The sequence below is a fragment of the Procambarus clarkii genome, chromosome 64, assembly GCF_040958095.1.
Source record: "Procambarus clarkii isolate CNS0578487 chromosome 64, FALCON_Pclarkii_2.0, whole genome shotgun sequence".
Classification (NCBI taxonomy): Eukaryota; Metazoa; Arthropoda; class Malacostraca; order Decapoda; family Cambaridae; genus Procambarus; species Procambarus clarkii.
Genome location: NC_091213.1, coordinates 7,900,072 through 7,916,227, shown reverse-complemented (window position 1 = coordinate 7,916,227; position 16,156 = coordinate 7,900,072). Strand labels below are relative to the sequence as shown.

Sequence of the window (16,156 nt, the reverse complement as noted above, 5' to 3'; positions counted from 1 at the left end):
TTGATCCTATACACATTGAACACGTTATTGCCAACATTTTTATGTTAAAAGAAAGGATAATGAGTTTAAGTCAGACGTTCAGCATTTGTATTTGAAAAATAATTGCTACGTACATTCATTTCTGTTGGATCATGGGGTAAATGTGTACTCAAGTTCCTGAATGAGTTGGGAATCGACTCATTATGGAAACTAAGGTGTCCGAGTGAACGGGTACCTGTTCTCAGACCCGGGCATTGCAATTTAGCAAGGAAATGCTTGCTGTATTCTCGACACTGATCATGTCTTGCCTCTGTAGGAACTGGAGAGGGTTTTCAAATTTTAGCTAAGGTCAACTGTGTATCAGAAAAAAAAAAATAGGGAAAATAAAAGTACTGATATTGGTATAATTTCATTTCCCAAAGTAAGATCCTTTACACAGTATAAACAATATGTACATATTGTGAGTCTGACTAATGATACTTTGTGTAACATGAGTAAACAGAGACTCGAAATAAGTGATAGAGACTGTTTTACTACTGGATAATCAACAACCACAATTCTGTCTTATATTACAAATAATCAAAGTTATTCCGATATTTAAGATTTGCCCCAATATACCACTTAACACATTACTTAATTTCACTAAAAAGCTTCATGTTATTTCTGCCTGTTCTGATCTGCAAGGAACATATTACAGTACTTTAGTTATATATTAAGGAATGTGGTGAACCGAACTCCCGACCAGAAATATCCACATTACTTTCAATTTTAAAAGTGAATCGTTCAGGCCATTTGTGAATTTCAGTTAGCATATTACTTCAATCCTACCCAAAGCTTTCACACACAAATAGTCAAGTTAGTTTTGAATTTGAAGCGGATATTTATTGACAAATTTCAATGCTAAAATAAGAGTAAATGTTTATCAATCCCTATACTCCTCATATTGCATTTGCAAATAATGGAGCTCATATTCATCACATCGCTTTTTATGGCATTTGTTCCACGGGGTAAAAATCTTCCCTCTTCTTGGGTAAACATGACAAAACCTATATTATTAATCAATTAGAAGCCCCAGCAAAAAATTCATACAAGATGTGAAGAAAATACTTAGTACCGTATATTATGATTTTTTCTTAATAAATGAGATTAATTCATATTACTATAGTAAATTTGTTGTTTTAGAGAATGTGAGACTGCTTCCAGATGCCAGGTTTGGAGGCAGTAACTTGCTAGTTGTTGAATCCAAATGCTTTACAGAGCCTTAACGGCAGTAGCAGCAGCATGAGCCAAAAGAGCATCGGCAGCTTGACGTGTTTCAAGAGTTAGTCTGGCTTCCTTTAACCAACTTGTGGCAACATTGCGAGGTTCCCCACGGAGTAGATTCATGTAACGAACGCTTAGAGACAGATCATCCTTGTCAAGGCAATATCTGCAAAGACACACTAAAATAACAAACATTCCATAATTCTAATTTTGCAATAAAAGCTTCAGATTAAAATAATAAATATATCAAGTTAAATTGCATGGAGATCAAAAAGTGAGGGGATCATTAGAGCATTCTTTATGTATATGTATATATAAAAGTGGCATATATCCATGCAAATATGGTACATGCATCATGTTAGAAACTGCGTAGGACTAGAACGACGAGAGCAAGTCGGGTATAAAAGACTGAAAGTCAGAGCATTAAGAGTTAGTTCTTACTTCCCTAAAGTCACTGATAGGTAAACATAGTACAAACCCACTGCACATGAAAATAATAAGTCTCAGGGTGAAAACAAGGTAACTGAATCTGGTCTTGTGCAAACAATGAGCCACAACAACCTGGCATAAGACCAGATGACCAAACCACAACTCAGAATTCGGAGACATGACGACGTTTCGGTCCATCCTAGATCATTATCAAGCCATGTGAAACATCGTCGTCGCTTCTCCATCTTCTGAGTCGTGGTTTGATGATCTGGTCTTGTGCCCTTGTGGTCACAAACTTAGAGGAATGAGTCAGGACTTAAAAGTGCTGTTACCTGGCTCTGGCTAAGATATCATAGGTGGAGAGGGTGTCAACTGCAATCTCTTCATTACGAACTTCAGTGCCAGGCAAGTATTCAAAGGCATTTAGGACCAAAAAACTCTGTATGAATGAGAGAAGATACCTGAAAAATATATGCAATATATATTAGTTGTAGATAAATACCATCGTAAGGGATCATACTTTCTACCAAATGATAAATGATGTGTGGAGATCATGTGATTTTGTTATCACAGCCTACTGACACGGGTAATGATAAATATGACATCAGAGGTGAAGTATAGCTACAGATACTCTGCATAGACTGCGACAACAGAAGTCAATATGTCACTAGACGTAACAACATAACGAGGAAATTTTTTCCCTACCTATGTGTATCTACTATAAATTTGTGATGAGTAGGCCCTTGTATAACACTGGAGATGCATATTAGAAAAAAAACATTCTGCTTAACAAAAACACTCACCACAAATGGACATCTTTGAGGTGCAGCAAAAGTTTCAGAATGCTTGGAAGATGTCAAGATGCAATGAGTATTAAAAAAAAAAAAATCATTCAATCAAAGAGGCGAATAAAATCTTCAAGGACTAGGGTGCTCACTTATAACACTTACAAAGTGATATAAATAACATATACATAATCTTTACACATTTCCCATGGGATCAGAAGGCATCAGCCAAAATTAAAAATGTATACAATATAGCTTTTATTGTAATGAAATGCTACGTTCTGAGATGCACCTAGGTAGTTTCCCTTCTTGAGGTTATCTTGAGATGATTTCGGGGCTTTTTTAGTGTCCCTGCGGCCCGGTCCTCGACCAGGCCTCCACCCCCCAGGAAGCAGCCCGTGACAGCTGACTAACACTCAGGTACCTAATTTACTGCTAGGTAACAGGGGCATAGGGTGAAAGAAACTCTGCCCATTGTTTCTCGCCGGCGCCTGGGATCGAACCCAGGACCACAGGATCACAAGTCCCGCGTGCTGTCCGCTCGGCCGACCGGCTCCCACTTATCACCCTTATCACCAGTGATAGTAACTATGACAAACCCCGGTGACAATCTCGGCAATAAACCTTACTAGTGTGTTTATCATCACTGATCCTCAGGGTAATGTGGTTTTTCATATGATGATTTTAGTTATTATCACCTGATTTTATACAAGTGATGTAAATACAGTATGGTTATAATACATCTATTTGGATGCAATGAAGTTAAGTTACATCTACAAAAACCCTATAATCATTTTGAATAGCTTACTATGCAGTGACGTTATTGTGTACCAGTAGCCTAGAATTACCGCCAAATCAGTATTTAGAGTTTGAATTTATTTCTGTATTGCAATCGGTGGAAGCTGGATATGCAATTGAGTTAAGAGAGATGTAAGGAAGTTCTCGGTCCCTGTACAGGTGGTAGGAAAGTGGGACGCATTGAAGAGGTTGCCGAAGCCAATTCCATTGACAACTTTAACAAAGAAATATGATGAAGTTAATACTGATAGGGGTAATTAGCACACCAGGTATAAACGGTTAGGAGGCAGGGCATAGAGAGCTAGATCCCCTTTCCCCTTAGTCACTGGAGGCAGGGCATAAAGAGCTAGATCTCCTTTCCCCTTAGACACTAACAGGTATTGATAGGTAAACACATTACTTTTCACCTTTAAATCCAGTAGTTACCAGATCCCTTCCATCTACAAGATAGGGAGAAATGATGCTAGAGGACTTCAAAAAGCATTAGTAGTACTTAGCCTTATACAGTACCTGTATAGGGATGCGAGATTGGTCTGCAGAAGCATGAATAACATAACACAGACATGTGGGTGTAAAACTTTGTCAGTTCTATCTGAGGAGAACATATCACGTTGGTTTGATCACACAGAACAAAGGGTGGTGATAGAGTGGTCAAGAAAATTTAAATGAATTCAAATGAAAAGTGGCCTTATATTTTGTGTGGTTATGCACAAAGAAAACCAAATACTTACGTAATTAGAGAACCACCATTATCGCCTATCATAGATACACGCTTACAAATTCTTTCAACCTTTATAAAGCGTTCTCTCAAGGCTTCTTCTGTGTACACTCCACGGGTCTGAGCCTCTTCAGACACAGCACTCAACACTGCACCAACGTAAGGATTACCATTGCCTGAGATCAGAAAAAGCAAACGAAAAGTAATTAAAACAAAATACCAACGTGGCTTATTGGATATGTTTCCTGAATAACTCCCCGGTGCTAATGTGCTGATACTGTATCAATAAGCCTAAGAATCATACCACACACCTGAGACCCAAGCAGGCCTACTGAGAGCCAGGATAAGAATTTAACTCTCTCTGTGAGGCGAGGGGAAGCTCAAGCAAGTTTCTACCCAAAAATAATGAAATTGACCAGAAAGATTAGCCAAAAAAAAAACAACAGAGATGAATGTATGAATGTACACAGAGAAACAGCTTTTATATTTACACAGAGAAGCGGAGATCAAACGAGAATAAATTTCAGCCCTTTAGACTCACCTGTTGCTGCCTTGATTGCTGATATTTGTTCACTAAGAGGTCTGAGCTGTTCCTCCCATGATTTAGCACCATCAGTTCCAAGTCTGCGTGGAAAAAAATATATATATATACTGTGTATATATGTGTTTGTATATTATATATATATGCATGTGTAATTACCTAAGTGTTATATGTATGTTTTATTGTCTTATCAACATTTAGAATATTTTAAGAGGCAAGAAGGAAGATATTTTGTGAGCTATAATACCATTTATACTGTACAGTATTTATATCATTGCACAAACAGCAAATCATGTTAAACAATGCACAATAATATAGTGTAATGGAAACAAATTAAAATACCCCAGTACTAGTAGAATAATGTCTTATCTCGATCCCAACAGACGTCTCAAGATTGTACTTGCATGGTATATAAAGCACACGCACACATTTACTGAAATCAACTGAGACACAAGAGAAAATTTATTAATCAATTATTTAATTAATTGATTAATTACTGCCTTCAAAACATGACCAATTCAACTCCCATCATAATGCACGGGGGTCGCGTGTATTTAGTCTACTCGGGAGGCTTACATATTTAGGCTAGGTGTTCTATACAGTATTGGGAAATGGTCATTACCTCAGTGCACTTCGCAAGGCCTCACATGCCAGCCATAGCTCACGAGCAGCATAAGCAGCTTTATCAACATCAGCTCGGGCTGACAGTGCATTCTGAAAAATTTCAACAATGTACAGTACAGTATATGATTAGAAAAAGTTTATGTCAAAGACATTTCCTTAGATAATACCATTTCTAAATGGAATTAAATAGAATTAAATTCATTAAATGGAATTAAATCGTAAATGGAATTAAATGTGAATAAATACTACATTATAGAACAAATCCACCAGGGCCTTGATGAGGGCTCGAACCTACGCACGGGATGTTCCCAGCTGTGCCTTAGTCAATCATGCCACGACGTGGTTAAAGCCCTTGTGGAATTGTTCATGTGATATATCACGCTATTGTCATTTCTGCGTGTACTACATTATAGAAAGTGGAGGAGAAAATAGGCCTCCCACACACAATCTATAAATCATATGGGAAGGAATTAAAGAATTAACAAAAAGATATCTAGGGGTGGTTCTGAATAGTAGACTGTCACCAAAGGAACACACAAAGGACATTGTGCCAGGAGCAAATACTATGCTAACTTCAGAATTGCTTTTAAATACATGGATGGAGAAATATTAAAGATATTGTTCACAACCTTAGTGAGACCAAAATTGGAATATGCATCAGTTGCTTCATGCCCATATCTCAAGCATATCAACAAACTGGAAAAGGTGCTAGGATATGCAGCAAAATGGCTTCTGGAACTGAAAGACAAGAGCTACGAGGAGAGGCCTGAGGTGTTAAAGTGAGGTGGTGGTGGTGGAGGCCAAACAGTCAGTAGTTTCTAAGCATCAATTGACAAAGAGCACTGGGAAGACGGAACACCACAAGCGTAGCTCTGTAACTACACTTTAGATAATTACATACGAACACATACACTTTCCAAATTTAAACCAAATATCTTTAGCCATTCTTGCAATGCATAAAAATAAAAATATTTTGTATTCAAAACTTTGCAGCGTATCATTTGCAAATGAGACTACCGAGAGTTCCCTTTCATTGGGGACTGCACAGATAGTGGTACATCTATGTTTATTCATTTACAATAGTAACAATTCCTGAAGAGCCACGATGAGGATTCAAACTTGCTTAACTTGGTACTCCCAAGCAAATGCCCTAAACCCCTTAACCACGACATGGTCAAAAGCAATGCAACCAGGGATTCCAGTGAATAATCCTCTTGGGGTCCCAAAGCTTCCAACTTTAGCCCAATCAGGGTTTTACACATTGTCTACCCCCCCCTCCCTCCCATGCACTTTGGCTTATGGCAAAATGTGTAAAACCCTAATTGGACTTCAGTTGGAAGCCTCAGGACCCAAAGAAGATTCACTGGAATCCCAGGTTGCATTGCTTTTGACCATGTTGTGGTGAAATGGGCTGAGAGAATACCATGTAAGCAAGTTCGAATCCTGCTCACAGCTCCTACTGAGCTGTGAGCAGGATTCCCCTGCAGGCACAATCAGATTTCATTCTGCTTGCAACAATTCCTACACAACCATAATTAAGTGCTCAAAGATTAAAACCACTGCACAAAGTCATTCTTCAGATATGAACACTTGCATTTGGAAAATATATAAATAACCCTCTGACAACTTTACTTTTAGAGTTCTAAATAAACCTGTGAAAACCATACGATAATCCTACCATACCAGGGATACCTAAATATTACGAACGTCCACTACGAATGAAAACGTGCTGCCCTTTTGTGTACCCACCTTGAGGCCATCTAGCTGTCCCTGCATCCTGGCAACACGTGTCAGATATCTATCCTTTTCTGACTGAAGCTGGTCCTGCAGGAGTTCAGACCATCTGCAACAATTATCAAAGGCAATTATAACAATACTAGAAGGGGTACCTGGCAGTGCTCAAGATTACCTGCCTTTTTGTCTCTCCTTATCTCTCACTCATCATCCTCCTCTCCATCCCTATATCCCTTTCTTCCCTCTACTTCTCTTTCGCTCAGGGGAATTGACAGGGTAGATAAGAACAGATTATTTAACACAGGTGGTACTCGCACAAGGGGACACAGCTGGAAACCGAGCACCCAAATGAGCCACAAAGAAATTTGAAAGAACTTTTTCAGTGTCGGTAATTAACAAATGGAATGCTTTAGGAAGTGATATGGTGGAGGCTGACTTTATTCACAGTTTCAAATATTGTATGGATAAATGATGAAGCCCAATAGGCTCGGAATCTGTACACCAGTTGATTAACAAATGAAAGGCGGGACTGAAGAGCCAAAGCTCAATCCCACAATCAGGCGTGAACAATTAAGTAAACATAAAAAATTATTTAAACTCATTCATTAGTTTCAGTTTGATAAATAACATGTAATAAATTGAAAAGCATACTTGGTCTCTAATTCTTTTTCTTGTACATATAATACATCAGCCAAATGGTCACTGTGGGCAGCTGCTTGACGCTTCAGCTGGATCCGTAGTTCTCCTTCAAGGTCTTCACGAAGATGTGCCATCTTGCGTCTGAGAACAAAAAAAAATAATAATAATAATCTCAAACTAATTATCTGCTTCTGAGTTATATAATTCTGGTACTCATTAAAGCACTTCTTAAATATTCTCTATACGTTGTGTCCAAAGGACTGCCCTATGCACAGTCACACAGGGCAACTTTTTTAACACTGGTGCCACTGGAAACTTAAATCCCTCATGTTCAGTAAGGAGTTAGGGAGTGACTAGAGAATTTTCAAGTCAAACCCAGGGAAATTAACAGAAGGCTAATCATAAGACTCAAAAACCCTTTCAAATTTTCCCCTGCTTTTATACCTGAATCAGTCACCTCCATGTAGCAGCTGGTCTCTCTCTCTCTCTTTTCTTTCTAGACACACCTATGGGTTCCTTAACTCTTTTTAAATGAGAGTATCATTAAAAGTGCTGGTATTACTAAACCTATGCTCAAAAATTGTCTTTTCTGAGAGGGCTCCCAAGGTGGCGACCAGTTGCTAGCCATTCTGGATAGCTCTACACCTATCAAATTGCACCACACATTTTCGGTCCACGGCTCAAAATAAAGATGGTCCCAGTAACGGTTCTTTCTGAAGAATGGAACTATGACTGATCCATTCACCTGGGCTCTGGGAGACTCCAACTGTGGACCCCACACGTGTGAGGCCCAAGCTCCTCACTTATTGAACGACGACTGACTTGGTCCTTGCATTATATATGTGAAATATTTAACTAAAATAAAATATAGAATAACACCAGAAATCATTAATATTTAATTTTAGAGAATTAGTTAAATTCCAAATACTATACTGTAATACAATTAATACAACTAAAACAAAATTAATTAAATGAAACTAGGAATTTTGTTATTAAGTTGAATGCTTCCAATTTCATTCAAGACAACAAGCATTTTGTTTTGGTGTACATGTAGTTTAAAGACTTTGACAATAGTCCCTTTGAGAGTTGACATGTCTCTTACGGCGCTATCTCATACCTGGGTGAACAGTGGCTTTAGACTTGCTTTGACTAGCATTAGTAGTTACAGGGGTGTATGGAGGGTATTACTTCTTTTATGCTTTAAAAATGACTGACAACACTGTGGCACCACAAAGAACGAACCTTTGTTAATCATTAAAGTGCATCTTTGATGTCAAAAATTACGTACTGCTATATCTATCAAAAAGAATTTGAAATTTCTTCAGGGAAACCATTGCCATATAAATATGCTAGATACATTCTTACTAAAACAGTCTTTAAAGTTTTAAACTAATGCAACAATATTATTAATTACCAGACAAAACAAATTGTAAATGTTTATACACACTTGTATTCAACTTCCAACTTCTGCTTTTGCCTGTCTAATTCAGCATCTATTTTTGCTTCCAATAACTTCATGTCCTCTTCACGTTGATTGCTTAGAGCTTCTTTAAACCGGTCATGTTCCAACGTCTGGTAAGATAAACATGTATTTAGTGATTATTATATGAACTTGATGAAGCAGTACATTAATAAAAAATGTATAAATCTAAAGTGGAAATTGCAATTTATCCTTTATGTTTTCTGTTGACAAAGATATTACAAACTGCTTACTGCACGAGGCACAACAGTTGCATCAAAACTAGATACTTTCACCAACTTCACACCTTTTTGGACATTTGCAATAACATGCAAGTGTGTTGTGAAGCAATGACTTCACAACACATTTGGTGTGTGAGTGTGTCAGGTGACTGCTTATTCCTTTTCAAAATTACCAGGTCACCCATTCCTTAAATGATTCATAAAGCAATACAACACCAAAATCTGCCACCAGGGGCTACATAGCTCAATAACCATAGTTTTTGTTTTTTTTGAGATATATACAAGTTGTTACATTCTTGTACAGCCACTAGTACACGTAGCGTTTCGGGCAGGTCCCTGGAATACGACCCCCACGAAGAATCGTTTTTACAACAAACACCCATTTTACTGTTGAGTTGAACAGAGGCTACAGTTAAGGATTTGCGCCCAGTAAATCCTCCCCGGCCAGGATATGAACCCATGACAAAGCGCTCGCGGAACGCCAGGCGAGTGTCTTACCACTACACCACGTAGACTAAGGCATGAGTCTTAGTCTTAATTTTGCATGAACATAAAATTATACTTGCCAGTGGCAATATTAGAAGATTTATAAACAGCTAAAAATTATTTTATACTTGAATAATTATAATTATTCAAGTATAAAATTATACTTGCCAGTGGCAATAATGAAGGATTCCTAAACAGCTAAAAATTATTTTATCCCACCAAATAATGTATATACTCTAACCATAAAATCTTAATTATCAGAATATAAAAACAGAATGGTGTCACAATGTTAAGTTCATTCCTAGCTACCTGTTGACTAGCAACTTGCTTTTGCAGCTGAAGAACCTTACGATGGGCGTGGGCAATGAGAAGATTTAATTCATCTGGTGTTAATTTGTCACTCGTCTCGCCCAATTTCACTTCGGGTAAAAGTGATCGAACCTCTGCTTCAAATTCCTCCCGGCCAGCTTCAATAAGATCCCGATAATCACCTAATGGGAATGAAGAAAACATAGCATACTATTAATAAGAGTTTTGTACAGCTTTTTTCTAGTTAAACTTCTCTGTAGCTCCCTGCTGCATTAGGCTTTTGAACCACAGGAGACATTCAAAACAAAACCAGACCTCTAGATGCAAACTTACTGGAAACCAAGAGAAATGCACTCCTAGAGGCAAAAAGGAAGTTGGAGATCTGAGATGATAAAAAAATACAGGTAATGTGTTAAATGTGTCAATATTAATGATGTGTCAATATATGATGATGTGTGTGTCAATATTAATGATGTGATAGATAATGATGTGTCAATATTAATGATGATAATGTGTCAATAAAATGCCTCTTTCTGGTTATTGTTAGCTGCTCTGAATAGTTCCATGCCTATCAAGTTACACCAGGCCCTTGCGAGCCAATAACACATACCCAAGAACAGAAGCCAAAACTTGGCTCCTCTTCAAAGAGGTGCAGAGGATGTGCGGATCTACGCATCATCCTCACCAAGGAACTATCCTCCAGAAAGGTAAAGTGAATTAAAACAGACAACAGCAAGGCAAATTTAAACAAAGCAGAAAATAATCCACCCAATAGTTAGGTCATTAGCAAATGCTGCCCACCACCAGGTAGCAGCACTGGCTCCATCTAGTAAACACACGGAGTCATTAGCCGACCAAAAGCAAACATACATATATAGAAGGGAGGGTCCAGAGAACGATCAATGTTCCTCTACAAAGAGGCATCTTATTACACTCGATGCTGGTTGTCTGGACGAGATCACTCACCGACTAAGTCACAAAAATGTTGTGAAGTCACAAGAGAAAAGAAGTGGGGAGCTCACCAGGGGCAGGGGAAAGAGCCCAAACTCTGAAAGGTGGAGGGTTAGAGACAGGTAATCCAGCCTAAAGGAAACAAAAGTTCAACAGGTGCACCCTGCTATTAACCAAGTAATGAACCCCTAAAACCCTGTTAGCCAGCTAGAACTTCCTAGACCACATAGTAACCCAAGATATACAAAAAAGTTGACCAAACCACACACTAGAAGGTGAAGGGACGACGACGTTTCGGTCCGTCCTGGACCATTCTGAAGTCGATTGTGATGAAGTAGAGACAGGCAATAAATAGGCAAGAGAGAGCTGAGGAGCAAAGTAAGGTGTAGTAGAGGGGATGATAGTAATAATAAGAACTGCAGAGGGCCTATTGGCCCATACGAGGCAGCTCCATCACAATCGACTTGAGAATGTTCCAGGACGGACCGAAATGTCGTCGTCCCTTCACCTTCTAGTGTGTGGTCTGGTCAACATACTTTAGCCACGTTATTGTGACTCATCGCCTACATAAACGAATAAGAAAAAATGCAACAAAGCCACAAGTATACACACATCATGGGCTTGAGAGTAGACCACACCTCCAGTTGTTAGACAGGAGCAACTTCATGCTCTTCTTGGGAAGCACAGGATTCATTTTTTTTGCCCTGGTGGGCAGTTTCTTCATCTGCCGACTTCTTTTCTGGCCAAGAGTGAGATGGTTGCCTTATGGAGGGGTCCACTGATTATAGCTTCTCTATTTGTTCAGCCGTGGGGTGCATCATTCACTGGGTCCAGTTGTGGCTGCCTATCGTTATCTACATGCCATCACAGTTGTTTTTGACCCGGTGTCCTTGGTGTCTTACTCCTATGCCCATTTATCTCAGGTTATCTGCACTGTCATCAAGTTTAGCCAGCCTGCAGTCTATCACCAAGTGCATGATGTGTCTACAGTATGTCCATAGTTTTGTCCACATTCCTTTTTATCATTTGCTAGGCTGATATTAGGGCCTGGGGATTTTGGTGGTTTGTTATTTGGTTAATATCTATGGGCCCCATCAGGTTTGTTTGCTTTAGATTCAGTTACATGTCCCTGACCATATGCCTCTCGGAGGTTGGATTCGCCTCCTCTCCGCCCCTAGTGAGTGCCCCACCTTTCTTTTGTGGGGAAGGAGAGGGGAGAAGGAAGGTAGAGCAGGTGGGAAAATAGGAAAAAGGTGGAGAGGGTAAAAGAGGGGGGAATAAGCAGAGATTGGGAAAGAGGGTAGAGACATAATGGGAAGGGAAAGAGACACCCGGGCACAGATGAGAACACCATCTAATCCAACAAATAACACAATATACATGTAAACTGATCATTATACTTACTGACAACTTTGCTATCCCTCTCAGAATCTGTCACAATGTTTTTAATGTTTTCCAAAGCATATTTCAGTTCTCCAACAGCCTCCTCTGCAGTAATCAGATTCTTATTCTCCTTGGTCAAGCTTGAGGAAAGACCACTGGCAATCTGCTCTTCTAATTTCGTAACAGCCTCACTGGTTTAACAGGAGATAAATATTTATTATTAATATGTCACATAACAGGTATATATATATATATATGTATATATATCTCACACTGTTAGTAACATGGTTTTCCATATAAAAAATAACATTTTCATCTCCATTAACTAATCTCACCTAGTAACAATTTGCTTTATTTTTTTATTTTATTCAACAGTAATTTCTACATTTTTGCTTCACAAATATATTTACAAGTTAATGAACAACCACAGAGGGAGGAAAATCGGCCTAACAGAATGCCCTTTTCTCCATACTAGGTCTACTTACACTTTAAAAATATAGTATTAGTATTATTCAATGTCAAGCTGCTGTTGCAATCAAAGGTGCCCATTAATGCCCGTTTCTTTTTCAATGCCAGAAAACACTCACTTATACTGAAAATTCCAAGTATTGTACCACTCATAAAACAGCAATGATATATATTGTACAAACCCAGCTGCTGATATCTTCTGTTGGGCAATTGTCATTACTTCTGCTTTCTTGTTAGACAGCTCAGCGACGGCAGCAAAAAGTAACTCTTTATCTTGCCCTGAGTCAATGGCTTGGTATGCCTTCTCGGCATGTTGCCTGATTATTATGGCCGCATCCTCAGCAGCAGAAAGTGCAGCGGTGATGTCTTTTTGTGCTACTGATGCCAGATCCTCCAGGGCTTGACAAAGTGCAGCATTTTCTGTATCCTGAGCTGCTACTTCTGAAGCTATTCTCTCTCCAAAATTTGAAACTGCTGAAAGATTAATTACATAATTGTAATTAATAAACTATTTGTAAATAATAAAAGTGAGGTAATTGGTGTTTTATAAACACAAACCGTCTAGACTCAAAAAAATCTCAAAAAAATCAAACTAGGCCTTGTGACAACAGGACCATATAACTCATCCCTAGAGAATGGAATATTATTTATGTCCTCTGACCAGAAGAGAAGTTTCACAAGTGACTTTTAACTGTCATCACGAAGAAAATACAACCAATAAACAATTTGCCTGCAAATTGTCTTGAATTTCATCTAAACTTCATCAACAATACCACAAAACCACAACTTCATAAAGTAAGGCGAGAGTAGCACAGAAGAATTGGCAGCACAGAGGATCCAGGAACAATGAGAGGTAAAGAAAATTTTAATCAGTTGTAAAAAAAAAAAAAAAAATTGTCCTTGTTCCATTGCCTTTCATCTACCTCTATTATTCCTTTGCTAATTATAAATTGTCTACCCGTACACAACGTGCTATCGGATGTAATCAAATATTAAATTAAACCAAAATACTGTATATAGCAATCATATTTAGATTACACTTGTTATAATGTCATAAATTCATTTACATGCCCATGCATTTTACAAACTTAAATTAATGTATTACGCTGTAGATTACTGAAACTTATTTCAGCTTGGCAGGTCATGGTACCTGACTTAACCACTGGATATTTCAACACTGTACACACACTAAGCTATACCTACTGTGTCAATAACATCATTATTATTTACGATAAAAACCCACACTTGTGTATTTGTGAAATTTATTTAAGGAATTTACACCAAGTTCTTCACACTCTCCTGAGTGCTTTATCAATGTCCGAGTGTGTGATTAGGATGAGACTTGCAGTGTGTGACTGGGTGATTAGGACATTATTATTACAATTATTATTATTATTATTGCTGCTTTTTAAAGAATACAATAATAAGAGTCATGTAGAGTCTTCAGCTGTATCTACCTGGTTTGTCCAAAGGCGTAGCTGGGAAAGGCTCAAGGGACGGCTCTCCTCCTGTAATGACAGTTGTGTCCAATCCTGAAACAAATTACAAGTTTTTTTTATCTAGGAGACCTGCCCACCTTAACTAAATACAGCTTAGTAAAGAAAAACCAAGAACAGATGTGAGGGGTCAGAAATATCTGAAAATTAAAAGCATAAAACGAATGGGGGTCATTATTTTTATATATAGGGTGTACAAGTGTGTTAATTTAAGAATAAGATGGATTCAGTGCAAGAAAGGAAGAAAAATATATATGTATTCGTAAATGCATATGATGGTGTGTAAAGAAAATGATATAGGAAGAAATCAGATGGATTTTATTTTTTATCAATTGAATGATTGTGTGTGAAGCTACAAGATGGATGGAAATTGATTGCTCTAGGAAATATTAATACTTTAGTATTAATATTAAATATTAATTTAATGCAGGGGAAAGTGAGGTGTCGGGTGGGAATGGGGATTTGTTGGTGCATAAGCATTTAGAGAGATTTGTCTCAAATACTTTGAGCATTGGTTCATACATAGTACAGTATATATGAATGTAAAAGAAAGGGGATAAAAATGAAGCAAAAGATGATTTGAATATGTATGTGTTGATAGAAGTTGTGCAAAATTAAGCGAGAGGTGGATTTTTTAACGAGTATACATACATGGATGGGATATTTAAGGGGTAAAGGCAAGAATACCAGGAAATGAAAATAGATTGTCGTCATGAAAATAAATTGATGTTATTGAGATATTTATATGCAGACAATGTAGTATTCTTTATCAAAGGTGTGGAGAAATTGCAGAATTATTACCATACTCATCTGTCTTGCTGCCTTCATTGCTAGCTATGCTGGCTGAGGCTGCCTTCTCCTCAGTTTTCTTCTTTTCACGTTCAAGCTTCTTCTTCAACAGTCCAATTTCTGGTTTAGGAATCTTAGGGGAAACAGTCTCTTGCTCTGGGCCAAGAATAACATTCAGGAGATGCCTGGATCCAGGAATGATGTTCTCAACAGCCTAAAATATGCGTGAGACAGTTACAAGGTTGTTCCCCCCGCTAACATCTCATTGAAAACCTAATTAAATGCTTCTCCCTTGGATGTAAATATAGTGATGAAGAGACTAAATAATGTTCCACTTGCAAAAGTCATTAAATTTATGAACTAGTCTTTTCTACTACAGACATTGGTGCTGTTTGCAATTTCTCTGTATGCGCAAAGATGCCAGCATACATTTCACACATTTCTGCAAATTGCACTGTACTGGGCAATCCAATATTGTAGGACCACATAGTATTACAACCACATTAAATTACAGTAATGTATCCACTACATGCCATATAATATTCATTAATTCTGAATGGACTAGATTTCAAAGATAATCAAGACATTCACAAGTAAAACAATAAACGACATGCAGATGAGGAGTCACAATAACGTGGTTGAAGATACGACATCCAAACCAAACCACACACCAGATAATGAAGAAATGACACCATTTCAGTCCCTCCTGGATCATTATCAAGTTGTATGATGAAAAGAGTGTGGAAGAGATAGATAACATACGGGAAAAGAGTGGGATGAATGAAAGAAAAAGATGAAGATAATAGGTTGAAACATAAGAATAAGAAAAAAGGTACAAATAAAGAGAAAGAAAGAACCAAATAATGTAAAGGAATGGGTAGATAGGAAGGAAGAAGAAGAATAGGAAAAAGAGGTTATAAAAAAGTTAAAGAACAGAAAACTGCAAAAAGCCAAAGGCGAGGAAAACATCTAGTAATGAGACAAACAGGAAAGAGCTTAGATAGGGCTAAGCTAAGTCAGATAATATTTGTTAAGAAGGTTGGAGCATTTAAGTATGTACTAC

The 16,156-nt window shown here is 37.9% G+C and overlaps 1 protein-coding gene across 2 annotated transcripts in view; it reads right to left on the bottom strand.

Moving 5' to 3' along the window:
• Positions 1-375: 375 nt before the first annotated feature.
• Mitofilin (inner membrane mitochondrial protein mitofilin) overlaps positions 376-16,156 on the bottom strand; it is an 18,826-nt gene continuing 3,045 nt past the window's right edge. The window contains exons 3-15 of one of the 2 annotated variants that reach the window (XM_045759851.2): positions 15,106-15,307; positions 14,266-14,340; positions 12,991-13,282; positions 12,362-12,531; positions 10,007-10,188; positions 8,958-9,082; positions 7,523-7,651; positions 6,887-6,980; positions 5,136-5,227; positions 4,514-4,596; positions 3,986-4,148; positions 2,004-2,132; positions 376-1,408 (exon numbers count right to left, since the gene is read on the bottom strand). In XM_045759851.2, coding sequence (XP_045615807.1) covers positions 1,231-1,408; positions 2,004-2,132; positions 3,986-4,148; positions 4,514-4,596; positions 5,136-5,227; positions 6,887-6,980; positions 7,523-7,651; positions 8,958-9,082; positions 10,007-10,188; positions 12,362-12,531; positions 12,991-13,282; positions 14,266-14,340; positions 15,106-15,307 — 1,914 coding nt within the window. In that variant the 3' untranslated portion in view covers positions 376-1,230. The remainder of the gene's footprint in view (positions 1,409-2,003; positions 2,133-3,985; positions 4,149-4,513; positions 4,597-5,135; positions 5,228-6,886; positions 6,981-7,522; positions 7,652-8,957; positions 9,083-10,006; positions 10,189-12,361; positions 12,532-12,990; positions 13,283-14,265; positions 14,341-15,105; positions 15,308-16,156) is intronic. The other variant, XM_045759852.2, reaches the window with a different exon arrangement.